A 20,735-nucleotide genomic window follows, 5' to 3' on the forward strand; every position below is an offset into this window, starting at 1 on the left:
AGAAGGGAGAGAAAGTCTAGAGAAAAGGGTTCTAGAGAGATAATATGTTTTTAGATAATGGAACGTGTTTATAAAATTCTATTTATATTATTGATTTTTTAACATTAAAATAATCTGGTCTCATTAATTTAAAATACCTATCAACTATAATACTTTATTTTCTAGGTTCTTATAGTTTTTCTCTTATTTGTTTAATTTTTTTAAAAAAATATACATATATAGTGGTAGACAAAATAACAGTTTAATTTTCAAAACACGTAATTGTTATTAATAAAAAATAATAATTATTTATTATTTATTTTAGTAAGTAAATAACTACATAACTTTAAAGATAAAATTGTAAAACAATGTGTATATTAAAACAATTGTATTATTAAAAATAAGTTTAATAGCCTTCTTTGTCCTTAGTTTCGCTCTAGTGTGTCAAGTTGGTCTAACCTTTTAAAAAAGTGTCAATTTCGTCCAAAATTGATAAAATTTTCCTCAACCAAGTTAAATATGCGGAAACGGCGTTAGTTTTTCTTTTTCTTTCTTCTATTCCTCTGCAACGCAGCAGCTCTTGTCAACTTTTTATCAGTGGTATGGTTTACTTCCTGACGCATAAATCATTTTGTAAAGTAATTATATACACTTTTGTTATATCAAAATTTTATCAATTTAATATTAGAGACTTGTTATGTTTTCTTTTTAAAGGTTGAAACTTTAAAAAAAAATAACATAATATATATATATATATATATTTATTGTGTGAATAAATTTTTATTCGAAAGATTGATGAGTTGAAAATATATTTTATATTACTTTCATAAATTGTAAAAACATAATAATTTATAATTTAATTTATAAATGAACATATTTTTTTATAATAATTTGAAAATAAAAAATATATAACCCATAAAACATTAATTAAAAAATGAGTTTTGTAAGACTATTTTATTGTAATAAAAGTGATAACAAAATTTAAAAGTTGTAAAAACGTTAAATTATAAGAATAAAAAACAATTTCTTCCTAAAGTTGAACACATTAGAGCGAAACTAAGGACAAAAAGGACTATTAAACTTTAAAAATATTTCCAAACTTTTTGAAAGGATGTGATGAAGTGAGTTCTAATAATGTAGAATTGAGGATTGGTTTGAAAGAAAGACCATTTTTAGTTGTGGACATTCATTAAAGAAAAAAAATAAATTATTATTATTTATTTAATTTTTAGAATATTTTCTTGATAATTTATACTTTTTTGAATAAAATAAATTTATATTATGAATATTTGAATAGTGAAATATGCACTCTCTTTATAACCATTTCATCTTTATGATCTCGATCTTATATATTCATTTTTAATTTGAATATTTAAAAGATTTTTAAAATAAATATATTATTACAAAAATTTAAAATTATGCAAAAATTAAAGCAGATAAAACTAGAAAAAAAAATGTAAAATGCTCGGAAATAAAATATTTCAAAGTGATAAAATGGAGGAAAATAAAATAAAATAAAATAATAAAGTCCAAAATAAATTGTTAAAACAAATAAAATCATAAGAGTAGAAGAAAGTGAAAAGTATTCTTTAAAGCACTAAAATAATCCATCTATTCATATTTTTCTCTTTTAATTAATATTTAAAGTCAATCCTTGTCATATAATAAAGTATATAATAATAATAATAATAAAATATATTTTCTTAAGTATAATGCCAAAGAAGTCTGGAGTTGGGACACAAAGCACGGTGTTGAATCTGTTCCATCCCTATCCATCTTTTCATTGCAGTTCGTGAATCTTCCTCTTTTTTCGATTCTTTCTTTTCCTTTTAAACAACCATATATTCTAAAAAGTAGATTTGTGAGTAATTATTGTGTTATAATGCTACGAACGATTTGAGAATAAATAAAGGCGTGAATTTGCGTTTGTGAGAAAAAAAATTTCACAATATTATTCTCATTTAATCATCATCCAATGTGAAATTGCAAAAAAGAGAATTGCTTTCAAAACGTCAGGTTTTGAGAATGATAAGTGAAAATAAATCACTTGGAATCGATTACGAAAAATTATATATTCGATTCTAATAAGAATTTAACCACCAATTCTGAACACGTATTCATGTTATACTGTTTTATGATTTTTTTTTCGTTTAGTCCATGCAATAGGTGATCTATTTTTCTATTTTAAAAATATACATTTAGTTTTCTAAAATGTAAAATACAAATTATTTGTTATTTAATTTTTACAAAATAAAAATTCTGCTAATAATATTTCTTTGGAATGGCAAAATTTTAGTGGAGCAACGTTATAATTTCAACAAATAATTCATTCAAATCTAATAATTATACTAATTAATAATAATAATCAAATAAAATAATAATAATAATATATTAATTTTAACTAAGCAAAACAATCATCTAATATTTTAATTCATAATTTTTTTTAGATTTTTACAAGGTAATGGAAAAGGTTAGAGCTGAAATGGAATGGATTTTATTATTTCTTAAAATTTAAAATACAAACTCTTCAATTTTATAATAAACTTAAATTTGTAACATCTCAAAATTATAGTAAATATATAAAAGAGTCATCGCAGATTTAATATGATAGAACAATTATCAATTAGATTATAAAGTATCAATTTACAGTCACAAAAACAAAACTATAAATTTTAAACTTTATATACAGACGACTAAACAAAACTATGTACAAGCTTAGTCAAAAGAAATTTACGCTACAGGGTCTCCTCCATCAAGCGCCTGCTCTAGGGAAACCTCCTCTCTATTTGCTCACACCCACAGAATGATCATCGCAAAGGAAAACAACGCACATACAAAACACAAGCACAAACAAAAGAGTAAGCTAGTTTAAAATAAAAGAACAATCAATATACTCATCAACTACATTACATACAATCACACATAGTCATTCACCAACACAACACACTTTATGCATGACACTAAAATGAATTGACCGTCCGGACTTAGAATGATTGTCGAGTTATGTCGGGTTGTGCAATTGTGGTGGCTTCTACTGCTTTGCAAAGTCATTGCCAATGGGTTTCACCCTATCACACTCGCAAGGTTAGTCTGTTCCACGCCTTGGATCATACTAGAAGCACCCAAGACTAAGACCTCCTGCTACTCCTCACGACATGGATCAATCCTCTCTACTTGAAAATGAAAGACCATTGCAGTTTCAGGATAACTCCCAAGATTGAGCTCCTGCATTCATTCTAAACATATATGAACTTCACCAAGAGATTCCACTTTGGAACTTACTTTCACCACTTTGAAACCATATTTTGATACCACATACTTTCACTTTGAATCTCAACTCATAACTTTGATACTTATATAATCTCATACACAATCATACATCATCCACAATGAATCAAAGCATAACTCTAATCAATCAAGAACAAAGAAGGAAAGAGTAAACCAAAAACCTAGACCAGTCGCTTAGCGACCACACTCGCTGGGCAACCATAGAGTTCTCTCACTCAACAACTCAGCTCGTTGTGCAAATACGCAGACAATGTTCCCCAAACCTCAACCTCTCACTTAGCGACTCAACTCCCTGTGCGAGTAAAATAACATTAATCCCAGACCCCAACCTCTCGCTCAACGACCCAGTTCTCTGTGCGAATAAAAGTGATAGTGTTCCCAGACTCCAACCTCTCGCTTAGTGACTCAGCTCGCTAGGCGAGACCATAAACAGTGGTCCATACCCTTCAACCACTCGCCCAACGACCCACTCGCTACGCAAATCTAGAGATAGTGGTCTAGACCCCTCAACCACTTGCCCAATGAACCCATTCGCTAAGTGAGACAAGAGACAGTGGTCCAAACCCCTGACCTCTCATTTAGCGACCTCACTCGCTCAACGAGCCTACATAATTCTGCAGCACGAAAATTGCATAATTTTTACCCCAAACCATTATTGAGCAAATTGATGTATTTTTCCCAACTTCTTACCCTCCTAGATCTTGTTAAACACTTAATTATACTCAACCAAAGGTGTCTAAACCATTCTAAACTCATTTTAAACAAGTGGCTACAAGATTTCAACCAAAAAGTTACAAAACTTCAACTTAGAGACTCAAATTGAATTCTACCATTTGTGGCACAATTTCAAGCCAACTTAAGGACTCTAACAGGTACCAAATGACTTACCAAGACTCTCCAAACTGACCATTTGAGTACAAAACCTCTAACTCAAGTTTTCACTAGTTCACTTCCTTAAAATTGTGTTCTAAACCAAGTGGACTCTACCTAACCACCATCACATACTCATACCTCAAATTTCTTCTATTTTAATTGTTAAAACAACTCACAAACATTCCCATAACAGACCACAACTGCATCAAACCAGATTACTACTCTTTCCTTACAATTACAATACCTAAAACTTCATTTCTCCTACCAAAACACTATTAACACATTTAAGTTCTCAACATTTATTTAATAAACCTTCCCACACCTATTTCTAACATAATCACAACATGATATCATCCAGTTTCAGATCAAGTAATCATTCAATACATGTCATAATAGTATTTCATCATCACATAATCAATTTCATCCAATTACTTTAATCATCACTAACGAAAAACAACATTTTGCATTCAAACAATTTTATACTCACAAATCATCAAACTTACACCACATGCTGCAATTAAAACCAAATATCTAACTTTCCTTACCTCTATAAAACTGGCACAGTTCTAGAAAAACCCAACAATTGCTTCCACCGCAAGGAACCTTTAGAACGACCTACAAAATCACCGATTGGTGATTGGAGACAAACCTTAAAACCTAAATTGAATCAAGAGTTGAGGAAGAGGAACTCTCATTACATGTAAAACAAATTTCATTTGCATGATCAAGAGTCAATAAATACCAAGAAAAAAGGAACGAAACTTACTTGCTCTAATCAACAAATTGGTCGGTTGGATTTGAAGACCTTGATGTCGTGATCATCTAGATACATCCTGATCGTCAAACAAATGATCAAGGAGTGAGAAAACTTAGAGAGATGGTAGAGAGGTTAACAAAATAATGTTTTAGAGAGATAGACGATATTTTAGATAATGAGACGAGTTTAGAAAATTCTATTTATATTATAAGATTATTTTATAATAAAATACTCGGTCTCATTATTTTAATACACTTATCAACTCTAATACTTTATTTTCTAGCTTCTTTCAAAAAAAAATTCTCTCTTCACATAACATAGATTCTCCATCTTCATTTAATCTCATAAACCAATTTTTTTTTTATTTTCAAAATTAATTTTAATTTTTTTCCTTCCTATAATATTTTTTTACAAATAAATATGTTATTAATAAAAATCATTTTATATTAATTTTATCATTAAAAATATTTTGGTAATTTTTATTTTTTTATTAATTAAAATATTTTTTTATCTTTATCTTGATTAAATCTTACACAAACTTTCACAAATTTTACCTTGAAATTCACTTTCAATCACCTCTAAATCCCTTCAAAAACAAAAATAACACTCATTTTACTTTCAAATCATCTTAAATTCATCAACTTCCCCTCCTCAAATTCATCTTTCAAGTGAACACCCAATTAAGGTTTTGATTTTTTTGAGTCATATGAAAAATTGTATTTAATTCTCAAAATCCACACAATATTAATATTAAAAAGAAAAATTAATGAAACTCCTTTAAAAAAAGAAAATCAATGTATAAATTAAGACTAAAAAGAGAATATTATGAAAATTTAAATATAAAAAATTAATTTTTTTAGTAAAAAATTAAATAATTTAATTATTATGTATTTAATGTAAAAAAAATGTCATTAAAAAAATATAAAATATGGTCCACTTTAGAAATTTTAAAAATAAAATGTTAAATTGAAAGAAATATTGGTCTAATAACATAATTTATGTCTTAACTCACCTAAAACATATGTTTCTATGTCATGTTTACATAATCTATACTAAGTGGAAATATAATTAATAATGAACCATACAGAAGTAGTTATATATATATATATATATATATATATTATTTAGCTTATACATTTATTTATTAGAATTGTGTTTTTTATATTAAATTTAAAAACAATAGGGAAAAGTAATAGATAAAACTTATTTGAAAGGTTTTGAAGAGCCCTTGACCTAACCCAAAATCTCATATCTAATTCTATATATAGCAAGTATTCAAGCATTTAAATGGATTTACAATGGTATAAAAATGATAATACTACACTCAATTTAAAAATTGAAAGAAAGGAAATTTAATTAGGTTTAAACTTAATGATTATTAAAAAAAATTAAACCCTAAATCCTAAACTAAAACGCTAAAAAGTTAAAATGTTAGAAGGTTTAAAGTTAAATTTTATTGAATTTTATTCAATATTTAGTGACTAAATTATGTGTTAAGTATATAGTTTTCTTTATTGAGTTTTAAATATGATGATTTAGCTATATAAAATAAATGTATGTATATTTTCTTAAGATGATTTGAAATTGATATAAGTTTAAACATGCATATTTTAAGTTAAGAAAGTAAGATCGATATGAAATGAGTAAAGAATTATGATTGACTAAATTATGGTTTGAATTACTCAATTAAATTGTTTAAAAGTTATATCACGATACTTTTAAAATTATCCTTAGAAATTGGTTTCGTTTTGTTATTGGGATTGATTTTTTTGTTGAAATGAAAATAGAATAAAAACTCTTCTCTCAATTATACGAGATACTTTTCATTCAAATGAGAATAAAACTAAAAGTAATTTTACTCAATTATATTTTCGTTCCAAAAAAGAATTATTTTGGTCAAACAAAAATACACTATAATTTAATTCTTAAATCCTCCCAAAATTCAATTAAAAAATAAAATTTTCACTTAAATGGGCACATTTTTTCTGAAATTAAAAATATTTTTTTCTTTTTATTATGATCTTTTAAACTTATTGGATAGATGTATGTTTTTATGAATATAAAATGAATATAAATTTAATATTTAATTGATTTATTATTTTATTTAAATGTGTTATATTGTTTTACAATATTTATTAAGATGGTGAAATTTATATGAATTTATAATCATATATATATATATATATATATAAGGTATCAAAAGGAACAATTTTTACATATTACAATATATATGTTTGCTAAATGTATAAATGTGTTACATAAGTTATAATAAATTTACTTTGATATGATAAAATTAATGTACTAATCTAGGTTTTCTAAAATACATTAATTAATATTCTATATTTTAAATATTCTTTACATATAAACACACAAGTGGTCTATTTGTTTTTATATTAAATGAGAATGAATTTGTATGACTTATAAATTATAATGTATCTAGATATACAAATATAAAGATATTATATATATATATATATATATATATATATTAATTATGTTAGCAAAATGTTGAAGATGGTTTTAATGATGTCTAAATCAAGTCAAGAGAAATCAAGATTTAAAAAGATCCTTTGAAGACTTGTATTGTTATAAATTTTTTTTGTAATATTTGTAATTTTGTGTCTAGGACTTAGATTTTTAGTGGTTTTGATTCCATGTACTTTCATATTATATAATTGATGTCCAGAGTCAAACTCGCACTGTTTTAATAGATTAAAACTTGAATTAATCGATTAAAGGTGATCATTGGAGTTTTTTAGCCATTAAAACTAGTTGTTGTACTTATTTTAATCGATTAACAAGAATATTAATCGATTAAAAGCGTTAAATGGCTGGAAACAAAGAACGAGAGAGTATTTGCTTGAGTTTATAAATAGGCTCTCATTTTTCTTCAACAAAAACTCTTCCCTTGTGCTCTAAAATTAAGAAATCATTGAGAATTGTGTGTTCTTGTTCGGCTTGAGAAACTCTCGTCTGTAGACCTAGTGAAGTGCTGCTATGGTGATAGAGGAATAACCGGTTCATCCTTGGTGCGTCTGAGGAGGTGTTTGGAAGAGGAAGTCATCCTTCATAAAGTATTTGGAGGAAGTGTTTCATCCTTTGTGAAGACTCAAAGGATGTGTTCATCCTTCTTGAAGTATTCGGAGGAGGTGTTCGTCCCTTGGTGTGTTTAAGGAAAGTGTGTTTCATCTCTTGTGGCTTCAAGAGAGGTGTTTTCTAAACTTTTACAAATTATTTCTTTGTGATTATAATTTGTAATTGTTTTGTGAGTAGTGAACTGTTTATCTTGATTTGAGATAAGTGACTAGATGTAGGATTGGTATGATCCGAACTAGGATAAAATTATCTGTGCAAATTTCTCTCAACCTTACTCTCTTTATTTGTTATTATTATTTGCTTAGTAAGTTTAATTGAGTAGAAATTTAAAAGACACACATTTGTATTAAAACCCCTCTTGGTTTTTTATCCCACGTTAATCATTCCGCTGCAGTCGCTTTGACAATTGGCATCAGAGCTATATTTGATAGTTATTCAAATGGTAGGATCATATCAAACATTTGCAGAAGGTGCTTCTATCAATAGACCACCCCTATTCACAAGTGAAAATCATGCATTATGGAAGGTTAGAATGCAAATATTTATTGAGTCTATTGATGTTGATATTGTAACACCTCGAATTAGGCGTTACAATTTATGTTCCATAATATATATATATATATATATATATATATAATTATTTTTTGACAAATTTTACACCAACAAAAAATATTAAGTTCTTTATTACAACACAAGTCTTCTGAAAATAAAATTTCACACAGTTCAGAAAATTCTGAAATTTAAAATTCCACACAGTTCAGAAATTCAAACCTATAATTATTTAGAAATTTCCCATGTCTCTTTTCCCCGCAGATCTCTCATCTTCTAAGCAAGTCCAAAACCATCTGCTAATTCATCTGAAATAGTTTCTGCTCCCGTATAATATCACACATTATATGATCATTGCATTCACATACACAGACACAAACAGTAAGGTGAGCTAACCGAATCAAGAAATATACATCATCCGCAATCTTACTAATATCACAAGAGTGGTAATTAGTCCAATTCATGCATCTCAAACATACGCAAGAACAAACTATTACATTAATACTATATAATATTTCTCAAGTCAAAATCATTAGTCCATTTATTAGAGTCAATACAACATATTATTAACCTGCCTACTTACCAAAGCAAAGCAGTCAATAATCATTTTGTCTACTTACCAAAGTAGCATAACCATGTGATACTGACTACTTACCAAAGTAATCTAACAAGGTGATTTTTTATCTACTTACCAAAGTAGTACAATAAGGTGATATTGTCTATTTACCAAAGTAGCACAACAAGGTAATATTGTCTACTTACCAAAGTAACACAAACAAGTGACATTATCTACTTACATAAAAGCATAGCATGAGACATTCCGCCTACTTACCAAAGCAGTACGGTTTATGTCAAATTGACCTCTCATCCTCCCACCTACTTACCAAAGTAGTGTCCGACTTCGAACCTCTCTCCTCCCGACTTACCAAAGTCATAGAAAATAAAAAATTTCGGATTTACAATTATGGCAAGAATACTTATACAACCCATCCAAATTTCCCATCAAATGATTTATAGTCCATGATTTAACTCAAATAATGATTACGAACTCGGTAATGTTCAATATAATTTAATTTCTAGTATAGAATATATCATATTACTCATCTTCCAATCCTCAAAATACAACTACACATACAATTTAAGAATATAATTAGTCAAGATTTTACCCAATACAAAGAAATTTACTATTTCGTGGAAAGATTACTCTTTACATGTAACATCCCAAAAATACAGTCTAAAACTATATAATAGAATAATCACATTTAATAATAATTCAGATCAGTCTTACACTAAGAGAGAACGAACGTTCATGGCCGAACGGCCTTACAAAGTAAAACAAGAAAGTAAAACTGTACAAAGGTACACTTCTGACCGAACGGTTTACAAAAGAAACTACCGAACGGTCATACAAATCAAAAGGGAAGGTGATCGAACGACCACCTTACTATAAAGCTAAGCTACTGACCGGACGTCCTACTGTTCAGTCTTAACTTCAACCTCGACCAGGTTCTCTTCCTCCAGCGTCTCTTCCAACAGTACGTCTCCTTCTGCTCACATTCACACGGATGATCATTGCAATGACAAAGATGGACATACATAAAAGGACAAGACAAGAAAATGCAGGGTAAGTTTATGTAATTTAATTCATGTATAAACATACATTTCACAAAATCAAACAAACAAGATAGTTCATAGTTCGTTCATACAAAGCCTAATACTAGACTGACTGTCTGGACTGTATGAAATCCGTGTAGCTACAAGCGTTCGTGCACCCGGGTGATGTAGTAACTGGGATGCCCTCAACAGCTGCCACCCGAGGTTAGTCCTATCTGTCTAAATTAACCATAAGGACTAGGACCTTCTGTCGTTCCCACACATGACCTACCATCCTCTACGTGAGGACGAGTACTCACAGAACATCAGGATGAACTGCCAACTTAGCATGACCACATTCATACTTTACCATTTCAATATTCATTCATGAGTTGTTCCTCCCCATAACGCTCGTCCATAATCCAAAACATTTCAATCAATATCATATTCTCTTATCTTTCATTATTATTCATCTCGCTTAAACATTTCTCACAAAGCTCCATAAGGGTACTAAATACCGAACATTCAACAATTACTCAGAACGAGACCGAATACTTGGAGCGAGACCAAGAGGTCTCCTGTTCCAGAACAGATTAAAATCAAAGAGGGTTACTATCGGGTTTGAGAAGGAACCGGTTACAATCATATGTAACAGGGACGACTAGAACGAATGTACATTACAAAGTGAGCCAATTAGATGAACTGACTCCTGAGAGCTCCAACCGAATGCCGAAAAGACCATGCCAAGTAATAAGACTCTAGGCTGGAACCGAATGGATATAGACACTTCAAGACATTCAAAGAATAATAATAGAAGCATTCTCATGAAGAAACCGAACGTTTATAATTACTTAGCTTATTTGAGTTTAGCATCAAGAAAATGAATGCCAGTTAATGACTGAATACTATAGTGAGCGAACCCTAGTGGGCTTGAACGAACGCTCGTATTATGAAGTTAGCGTAAGGAACTAGAACGAGTACTTGGTGTAAGACCAAACACTTGATTAGGACGAACGCTTGATATAAGACCAAGTGCTACTAATCTTAAAGAGGAGAGGCTTGATAATTATACTAAGATACTATTGGAGTAGTGTTTAAGAATAACTAATATATACAATTACATACATACATATATATATATATATACATATATATATATATATATATATATATATATATATATATAGATACTTAAGTTTATAACAGAATATCAAGACACAACTATGCTTGGCCGAACACTCAAGCACGGTATTTCGAAACGCAGACGCTCATCCTCATCTAGGATTCTTCCCAAATGAAAGAATCCACTTCTAACCAAGTTCACTAGAAAACCGAACGGTCAAGGACCGTTCAGTAACGAACATACCCTTTCTTAGGGGAATTTCATACCAGGATCATTTATCTTTTTCAACTCATTTCTTAACATATAGTTTCATAACTTTATACATTCATATCATAATCAATTTTCATAAGATCAGACACCCATAACATAGCAAATAATCATACTTCATATAATCAAACATATCAAACTAGTACTTCATATCATTCATCAACTCAACAGACGTTCATGCAGCACATAATCATACAAATTAAATTAATAAGCTTCCCTTACCTCTAAGCGTGAACGAACGTTACTAGAGACAGAATACGGTTTGCCTGACTACAATTCCTTCTACCCTCAACGCTCAAGAACTCTTCAAACCAAAATCAAACAACAGACCAAAATGGTTCAGAATGAGACTATGAACTCATGCAACCGGAACTTGGTTTGCATGTTCCAGAGAACGAACGACTAAGGACAAGAAGAACTTACCAGTTCAGAACTCGAAACCGTTCGGTTCAAACTGAAGCTCTGGACGCCGGAAGTACTTCCACGGTGCCTGAACGGTGATCGAAGAAGAGAAAGGGTGAGTTTTGGTGGAGAGAAGGAGGAGAAATGAAATTTCAGAGTTTTGGAAGAAGAAGATGCATGCAGAGAGTGTGACGTAAACTTTCCAAAAACTCAGTTTTGCTTAAAACGAACGTCCGCTCATCTGCCGACACCTGCCTTTCACTATCTGATTTTTGGATCCTTGTTGCTTGACACCTAGCGTCCGTTCAGAGGGGTTTGAGTGCATTTTTAATGATTCTAACATTACACATATCCTTAATTAAAGATTTGAGCCAATCAAACTAATTAACAACATGTTTAGATCATATGATAAAATTTTCAGTTCGATCCAACGATTAATAAGGCGAAAATCTTATTTTTTGTATAATTGATCCAAAAACAGAAATTAAGCAATATTGAGATCCCTGAGAAGATACGAAACTAATATCTCTAAATCTGTACCTCCAATTTAAAATCTGAACAGTCAAAGTAATTCAATATGTGTTAGGAACTACATATTAAAATTTCAGGTTAGTCTAACGGTTAACTAGGTAGATATTGAGGTTTTACTGAGGTAACATAAGGACAGGAATTTAAGTGGTTTTCGATTATACTCAAAATGCGGAATGACTTAATATGTCTTATGAACTACATAGTAAAGTTTGGGCTCAATGTAACGGTAAATGAAATATATTTGAAGTTTTTACCATGATAACTTAAGAATAGAAATACAATGTTCATCAGATTTTTCACAATTTCGAAATTAATTTCTCAAAACATAGAATTCCAATTACAAATCCGATCGGTCAAAGTGTAGTAAAATATCTTAGGAAGCATATATCACATTTTCAGGTTGATCTAATAGTCAAATAGGCCAGAATCTATATTTTACCGAGAGGACTCAGTATCAGAGTTACATGGGTAATTAATTTACTCAAACATGTAGGATTTATTTCTCCAAGTACAAACTTCTAATTAATTATCCGATGGTCAAAGTGAATAAACAGGTTTATGATTCATATATTAAAATTTTAGCTAAATCCAACGGTAAAAAAAATGAAAAGAAAGGTTTTATCACAATAACTCGAAAATAATAAAATTATAATCATGAAAACTAAATTTACACAAGTGAATAGATAGCTACCATTACCAAAATTTTAACATGTTCATAGCTCATATTCATGATCATAACATGTATAAATATCATATATAAGAAATGATTTGTTCCCCTACCTCAAGTTTAGTAACTCCAAACGTCTAGATCTAGATTGAGTTTGTCCAACTTCTCTACTCTATGCACCCTTTTCTTCCTTTCTCAGACCAACCTCACTTCTCTCCAAAGTTTTAATTTGTTTTCTTAAGTTTTATTAAGGCAAAGAACCAATGTATTTATCCTTGAAAACCAGCAATCTTAGTGTTGGATGGTTCCTACCACAAAGAGACCACTCTCCCTTAATCTACACTTAATGTTTCCCACAATATCACTTCAACTTTTGTAGGTTTGTCCTGTTTGGTTTCATTGAGCAGAAGTTTGAAGTGGAGTCAAAATTTCAAAGTTGCTAGGTGGAAAGAAATGAATTATAGGTGTGTGTGGAAAATAAGATAAGACCTCATTATGGAAGTGAGAAAAGTAAGATGTTACATTTTCATTAGCCAAAATAATGAGTATTTCTACTATAGACAACTTATATACTAGATGTATATTCTAACTTAATAAAATATAGATATATATACCCTAGTTATACAATAGACTAAAATAAAATATTAAAATCATATACTCAATACTTTAATATCATATTAGTATCATATAACAATAAATTTTTTATTAATTATGGAACAAAATGAAATAAAACATCTTATCACAATTAATTTGGGTAACAACTTTCATTATACATTTTTTACACCATAAATAATTATTCAAAACCACAACATATATAAATTATTATTTTTTTCTATGGGTCTTACAGATATCTGGGAAGCTATTGTATTTGGCCCTTTTGTTCCTACTAAAAATATGCAGGAACCAAAGTCTCGTGTTTAGTGGACTGCTGATGATAAGAAAAGATTCCAAAATGATGTAAAAGCTTGTAATATCATTTCATCTACTTTAACTGTTGATGAGTTTTACAGGATCTCTATTTGTAAGACTGCTCAAGAAATGTAGGAAGTGCTAAGAGTAACCCACGAAGGTACAAATGACGTAAAGAGAGCGAGAAAGAATACCTTGATCTAGGAATACGAAATGTTCAGGATGAAGCAAGGAGAAATAATATCAGATGCTCAGAAACGCTTCACCAACATCGTAAACCATCTCATTGGACTAAGTAAGTCTTTCTAAAATGATGAGCTTAACATAAAAATATTGAAATCTTTACACAGGTCGTGGCAACCAAAAGGGCCTGCAATTTCTGAGTCACAATCTCAACACCATGATTATGGCGTCATTATTTGGGAAATTGAGAGAGCATAAACTTGACCTTGGAAGATTAGATGAAGAAGAAGCAAAAACTAAGAAAAAAAGACTCTAGCCTTAAAATCTGAGGTAGAAAGGAGCAAGAACAAAATAGGAGATGAAGATTCAGAAGATGAAGAAAATTTGAGACTCATGATAAAAAGGCTCAACAGGTTCATGAAATCAAAAGACAAAGGAAGATTCAAATACGAAAAGAGAGAAAATCAAGGATCTTCCTCAAACTATAGATGCTATGGTTGCGGAGAAAGGGGACACTTAAAAGCTGACTGCCCAAATCAAAAGAAAGGTGAAGAAAGAAAAGAAAAGAAGTTTTTCAAGAAAAAGAAAGCCTATATCGCATGGGACGATGACAACGAAACAATTTATAACTTGAGCAATTCTTATGAAGAAGTAAACATATGTTTAATGGCGGACGACGCCACTGAAAGCCAAGTAAGTACATCTAGCGATTCTGATAATTATAGTCAATATAGTGAAGATGAATTGCATGAAACTTATGCTGCTTTAATAGTAGAATCTGGAAAATTAGATAAAGCTCATAAGAAATTGAAAAAGGATTTCAAAGAATTAAAATTAAATTTTGAAAATATTTTTGAAGAAAATAAAAATTTAAAACTAAATTTTGAAAATATTTTTGAAGAAAATAAAGATTTAAAAAATAAAATTTCATTTTATGAAAAGGGTAAATTTACTAGTAGTGATGAATGTGCATCTTGTGAAAATTTTAAGAAACTACTAGAACAAACAACCTTAGGTGAATGTAGCAAAAATAATGTAGAAAGTAAAAAGGTTGATAAAAATAAGTATGTTCCTAAAATTAAAAATAAACATAATAATAGAACCCATAGACCCTAAACCCTAAATCCTAAACCATAAACCCTAAACTTGGGCAGAAAAAGGAACAACTTATAGGAACACAAATGTTGTCTCATGCTTTTATTGTATGAAAAAAGGTCATACTTCAAATAAATGTAAAATTAAGCATTATGGTGTTCCAAGTGGTAGATATGTTTGGGTTGTACAATGATTTCAATTTTTTTTTCAATCTAACCCAAAGGACCCATACAAAGTAGTTGGGTACCTAATGTTTAACATTTAAGAATTTTTTTTAAATAATTTAAATAATGGAAAACAAATTTAAGAAAATTTTATTCCAAGGCTGATGAAGCTATTCTCTTTTGGATATTCTCTAACAAGCAAAACATATAGAGTTTTCAATAGGAAAACATTTGAAATAGAAGAATATGTGCATGATATCTTTGATGAAATTGTAGACCTTGAGGCAAAACCTCTTGAGTCAGATGAATCAGATGCAGGTGAAAATGAAGACTTGTAGAAGACAACAAATGAACCAAGGAATGATGACAATTCTCAAAATGAAGATCTAAACAAAATGTGACACCAACCTAGAGGATTATCATTACACAACAAAATTGGAGACATATATAAAGGGGTAAACATTAGAAGAGATCTAGGAATTTTAGAAATCTCTTAGGATTACATTTTGATCTATTTTGTGCATTTTTAAGCGTTTTACGAAAAATAGTGATTTTAATCAATTATTCTATAAAATAATAGATCAAAGCTAATCGATTAAACCTAGCTTTAATCGATTAAATGCGTCCCAGTTTCGCATATTTGAAAAAGTAGTCATATTTTTGTGTGCTTTAAAATTCCTATCTTGTATGATTCAATGTATGTTTAAACAATGATTTTTAAGTTCTTTATCCTAAAATTATATGTTTTAAATCTCCTATTATGTATGTTTGAATAGATAAAGATGAAGTTTTGATGATGTCCAAATCAAGTCGAGAGAAATCAAGATTCAAGAAGATCCTTTGAAGACTTGTATTGTTATAGAAAGCTTTTGTAATAATTGTAATTTTGTGTCTAGGACTTAGATTTTAAGTGGTTTTGATTCCATGTACTTTCATATTATATAATTGATGTCCAGAGTCAAAATCGCACTGTTTAATCGATTAAAACTAGTATTAATCGATTAAACAGAGTAAAAGTTGAAAACTCAATTTGTCTCTATTTTAATAGATTAAAATACTTTTTAATAGATTAAAACTTGAATTAATCGATTAAAGGTGACCGTTAGAGTTTTCTAGCCGTTAAAACTAGACGTTGTACTTATTTTAATCGATTAACAAGAATATTAATCGATTAAAAATGTTAAATGGCTGAAACAAAGAACGGAAGAGTATTTGCTTGAGTCTATAAATAAACTCTCATTTTTCTTCAACAACAACTCTTCCCTTATGCTCTAAAACTCAGAAATCATTGAGAATTGTGTGTTATTGTTCGGCTTGAGAAACTCTCGTCTTCGGAGCTGGTGAAGTGCTGCTAAGGTGACAGAGGAATAGTCGGTTCATCCTTGGTGCGTCTGAGGAGGTGTTTGGAAGAGGAAGTCATCCTTCGTGAAGTATTCAGAGGAGGTGTTTGTCCCTTGGTGTGTTTAAGGGAAGTGTGTCTCATGTCTTGAGATACGCGACTGGACGTAGGATTAGTAAGATCCGAACCAGGATAAAATCATCTGTTTCATCTTGGTTTGTTATCCTACGCTAACCATTTCGCTACAGCCGCTCTGCAAATTAGATTATACTTTTGTATTGATATAAACTTGTAATAAATTATTTAATATATTGATAGTAAAGTTGATCATTTAAGTGTTCCAATTTTCACATATGCATATTAAATAAACTATTTAACTTTTTTTGTTATAAGAATATTTTATAAACTATTGTTCTTATGTTTACTGAAACAAGACCATTCCTGTTTTCATACTTTTATTAAAAAATAAAACTAACAATAATGAGTATTTTATAATATTTTAAAACTTTAAAATATAATTAAAAATAAATTTTAAAATATGTACAACACATAATTAAGTGCGTACTAAAGTTAAGAAAAATATCTACCGTCAGTTGTTGATGTAGTTATTGCGGATAATATAAAGAATAAAATTAGTTGTATTTATAAAAATAAAAGGGTAAAGGAATTGTGTAGAAAAATGTTATTATAAAAAAGAAATTTATATTATTAATTGTTATGTATAAATAAATGATAAGTTGAATTATTTTTATTTATGATTTATTTATTTAATTTAGTTTGAGTTTTATCAGTGAAAAAAAGTTAATTTATGTGGAGATGACACTCAAATTAGTTAATTTATCTAGAAAAATGGATAAGAAAAAGACAACCGTGTGGATATTATATTATGGGAATTTGTCAAAGAGCATGGCTTGTCTCTCTCTCAGTCCCTCTTTCTGAGCTGTGAAGACCTCTTTGATATTCTAGATAAAGATGGAGGCAGATATTCACAACCCACCTCAAGGTTACAGGTTTGGCAATCTGGGGTTTTCCAAAGTTTTGTTCTTCTTCTTTTTTGTGGTCCTTTTTTATCTCTGAATTGTTAGAACCCTTCTCCGCTTTTCATGTCAGATTTGATGTTACTGTTCCTGTGATCACCTGTGTACTGTTGCGTTTTGGTTTTAAGGATTTGGGGAACATTTTCTGAGTAAAGCTATAAAAGAAAAAAATGGAAGAAGAAATTGAGATAAATTAAAATTATCATATCAACAATCTCATTTGTACAACTATCATGAAGTTTTCTCAATTTTTTTTTGTTTTTTTAAATTATGAACTTGTTTAAAAGAGGAATTTTTATGGGAAAACTCCTCTAATCAAGATCAGATGTCTGTGGCTTGTAAATTGATAAAAGGGTTTTAACTTGTTGAATACCTAAAGAATAATAAGGCTTTGAAATCACTCAGTTCAATGAAGTGTAAAAACTAAAAGCAATGGAACTCTGTTGTCTGCGTGTTTGGATAGTGATTTGGATGATTATATGTTGAAGTGTTTAGATTTTGTTGCATACTGTGTGGAATGGAACTATTTTGGGAAGTTCTTAACTTGTGCTTGAGGTGTTTTTTTTTCTATTTTTTTTATGGAAACACATGAAATTGGATGCACAAAATGGCTTCCTCCACTGTGAATTGAGTTTTCCTTTTGCATTTATTTATGGACATAAATGGAAGTTATTGTTGTCTATTTTAGTTCAAGAATTGTTAAATTTTTACAGTTGGAACCATGTAAATAAAGCTGTTACATGCAAAATTTGACCTATACTATATTGTACACTTCATACACAAATTGAGTGTGACATATAAGGTTATACATGAATATTATCTGATTTATCATATACCACTATAAGATCTTTTGTTTAAACTCCATGTCATTGATCATTATGGTACACAAGACATTCCTTCTCAAATCTGTTGAAAACTTGTAATTTTTGAACTCTAATTAGAACATTTCTTTTCAAATAAACTATGCTTCATCATAAGGCTAATGGACTCTTACCTAATGTGTCACGCACACACTCTTAACGATGATTTTAACAAGATAAGTATTGTATATGAGAAAATTTTTCCACAATTTGAACTTTAAACCTAACTTAACCTTACAAAACAGACTTATAAGATGAGAAAACAGACTTATAAGGTGTTTTGAGAAAACAGACTTATAAGGTGAAGTGTGCATCTATTTATATAATATAAAGTGGTCCTAGTTGATATGGAACTTCAAACACACAAGACCAAACATAATGGAATAGTAATGATTCATTATGTTTAAGCTCTAACTAAGCATTTTCTTTTAACTAATTGTGATTGCTTCAGATTCCAACCTCTCTTAATGATTCGGTTGTTCTTTTCAGATATTGTGTTGATGGAGTACACAAGGTCAACATTATTGAATGGAACAAGAAAAGAAAATTCCAAAGTAATCAATTGGATTTGCTTAGACCAAAGCATAAATGCTGGATTGAAAAATCCTCTTCTGAACATGCTTCAACGTTTGATGATGAAAATCCTGCACTAGAGAGCATGCATATTTATGTACTCAAGGGTAGAACAGATGCAGAAAACTCAGAAGCTGACTCTGTCAAAGACAGCAACTGTTTATCAGAAGATTCCATTACTGCCATGTCTGTAAATGAAGAAGGTAAACATGTTGCCGAATCTTCAATGACATACCAACATGGAAGACCTTCCACTTTGCTTGGTTGGGATGATTACAGTGCCAAGGATAATCACCACACTTTAGATGATTCTGCAGTTGATAAGGGATGCACAGGTGAAGCAGACACATTCCATGACAAAGAATGTGATCCATCTTATCATTCTGCTGATTTACAGGCTCTGAAGAATCTTGAGGAAAAGATTTTAGAAATAGAAAGCTGCAGAGATAACTTGCTCCAAGAATATGCTAAAGACAGTACTGAGGAGTCCACTGATATGGAATTTGAAGATCTTTTTACTAAAAGAGAAAACCATCACAAGTATGTCCTTTCATCTGGAAGATGGGATCTAAACCAAGGTATACATCTGCATTATTGACAGTGAATGTTTGTGAGGATAGGATCATTTTATGTTCATTGAAATTAGTTGCTAGAATATGTGTTCTGAACATCAAATGTTCTGTTTATAAGTTATTTTTTGGTTGCAGAGGCTCAATCAGGCACAACAAGGGCACCAACAATTGATCAAGAATTTGAGCAGTACTTTTCCATGCTTATGCTTTAGCATATATTACTTACAAAGGAGATAAGTGTGTATATATATATATATATTTTAAATGGCTATCTATGTATTGCTTTATGAAGATTTACTGAACTTCTAATTCTGCTGGCATTGTAACATCATAAGAAGGTAGTGTGAGGCTGCTTTTTTCCTTTAGCTTATTTCTGATCCTCAACCATGGATTGTATGTAAAAGGAGCTTATTTTGTTTCCTTGTTTTAGTTTTTTTTAGGCTTAATTATTTTTTGGGTGCTTTTCTTAATCACCATGGGTTTTAGATAACATGTTACTTTGTCTTAGAAGCAATAATTGTTTAACTAATGACCAGAGCATGTATATTTGGAAAATTAATTTGTTTTTATAATTTTAAAAAAATGTTGTACAGTATTTTTTGTTAAATGTCATAACACATTTTCATAATATAAAATGAATACTATGTCATAATTTAGAGAATTTTTAGAACTATTTAGCAAAATAATATATAAACAAATCCCTTAATTTTTATATTTTATTTATTCTATAAATAAAATAATTATAACTTAATATATATATATATATATATATATTATTGATGAAATGTATGCGTGTAAGAATTGTAGGTGGGACCTACTTAAAAATTCAAAGAATTATAGAGGAATAGAGAGAAGAATACTTGTAAATATGGTTAAAT

General features: G+C 29.6%; 1 protein-coding gene across 1 annotated transcript; it reads left to right on the forward strand.

The window, feature by feature from the left end:
* The first annotated feature begins 17,678 nt into the window (after positions 1-17,678).
* LOC108347016 (protein FAR-RED ELONGATED HYPOCOTYL 1) lies at positions 17,679-20,277 on the forward strand. Its single transcript, XM_017586108.2, has 3 exons — positions 17,679-17,825; positions 19,202-19,863; positions 19,993-20,277. The coding sequence occupies exons 1-3, from the start codon at positions 17,788-17,790 to the stop codon at positions 20,067-20,069; spliced, it is 777 nt and encodes a 258-aa protein (XP_017441597.1). The 5' UTR covers positions 17,679-17,787; the 3' UTR covers positions 20,070-20,277.
* The last annotated feature ends 458 nt before the right edge of the window (positions 20,278-20,735 follow it).

The sequence above is a fragment of the Vigna angularis genome, chromosome 9 (assembly GCF_016808095.1).
Source record: "Vigna angularis cultivar LongXiaoDou No.4 chromosome 9, ASM1680809v1, whole genome shotgun sequence".
Classification (NCBI taxonomy): Eukaryota; Viridiplantae; Streptophyta; class Magnoliopsida; order Fabales; family Fabaceae; genus Vigna; species Vigna angularis.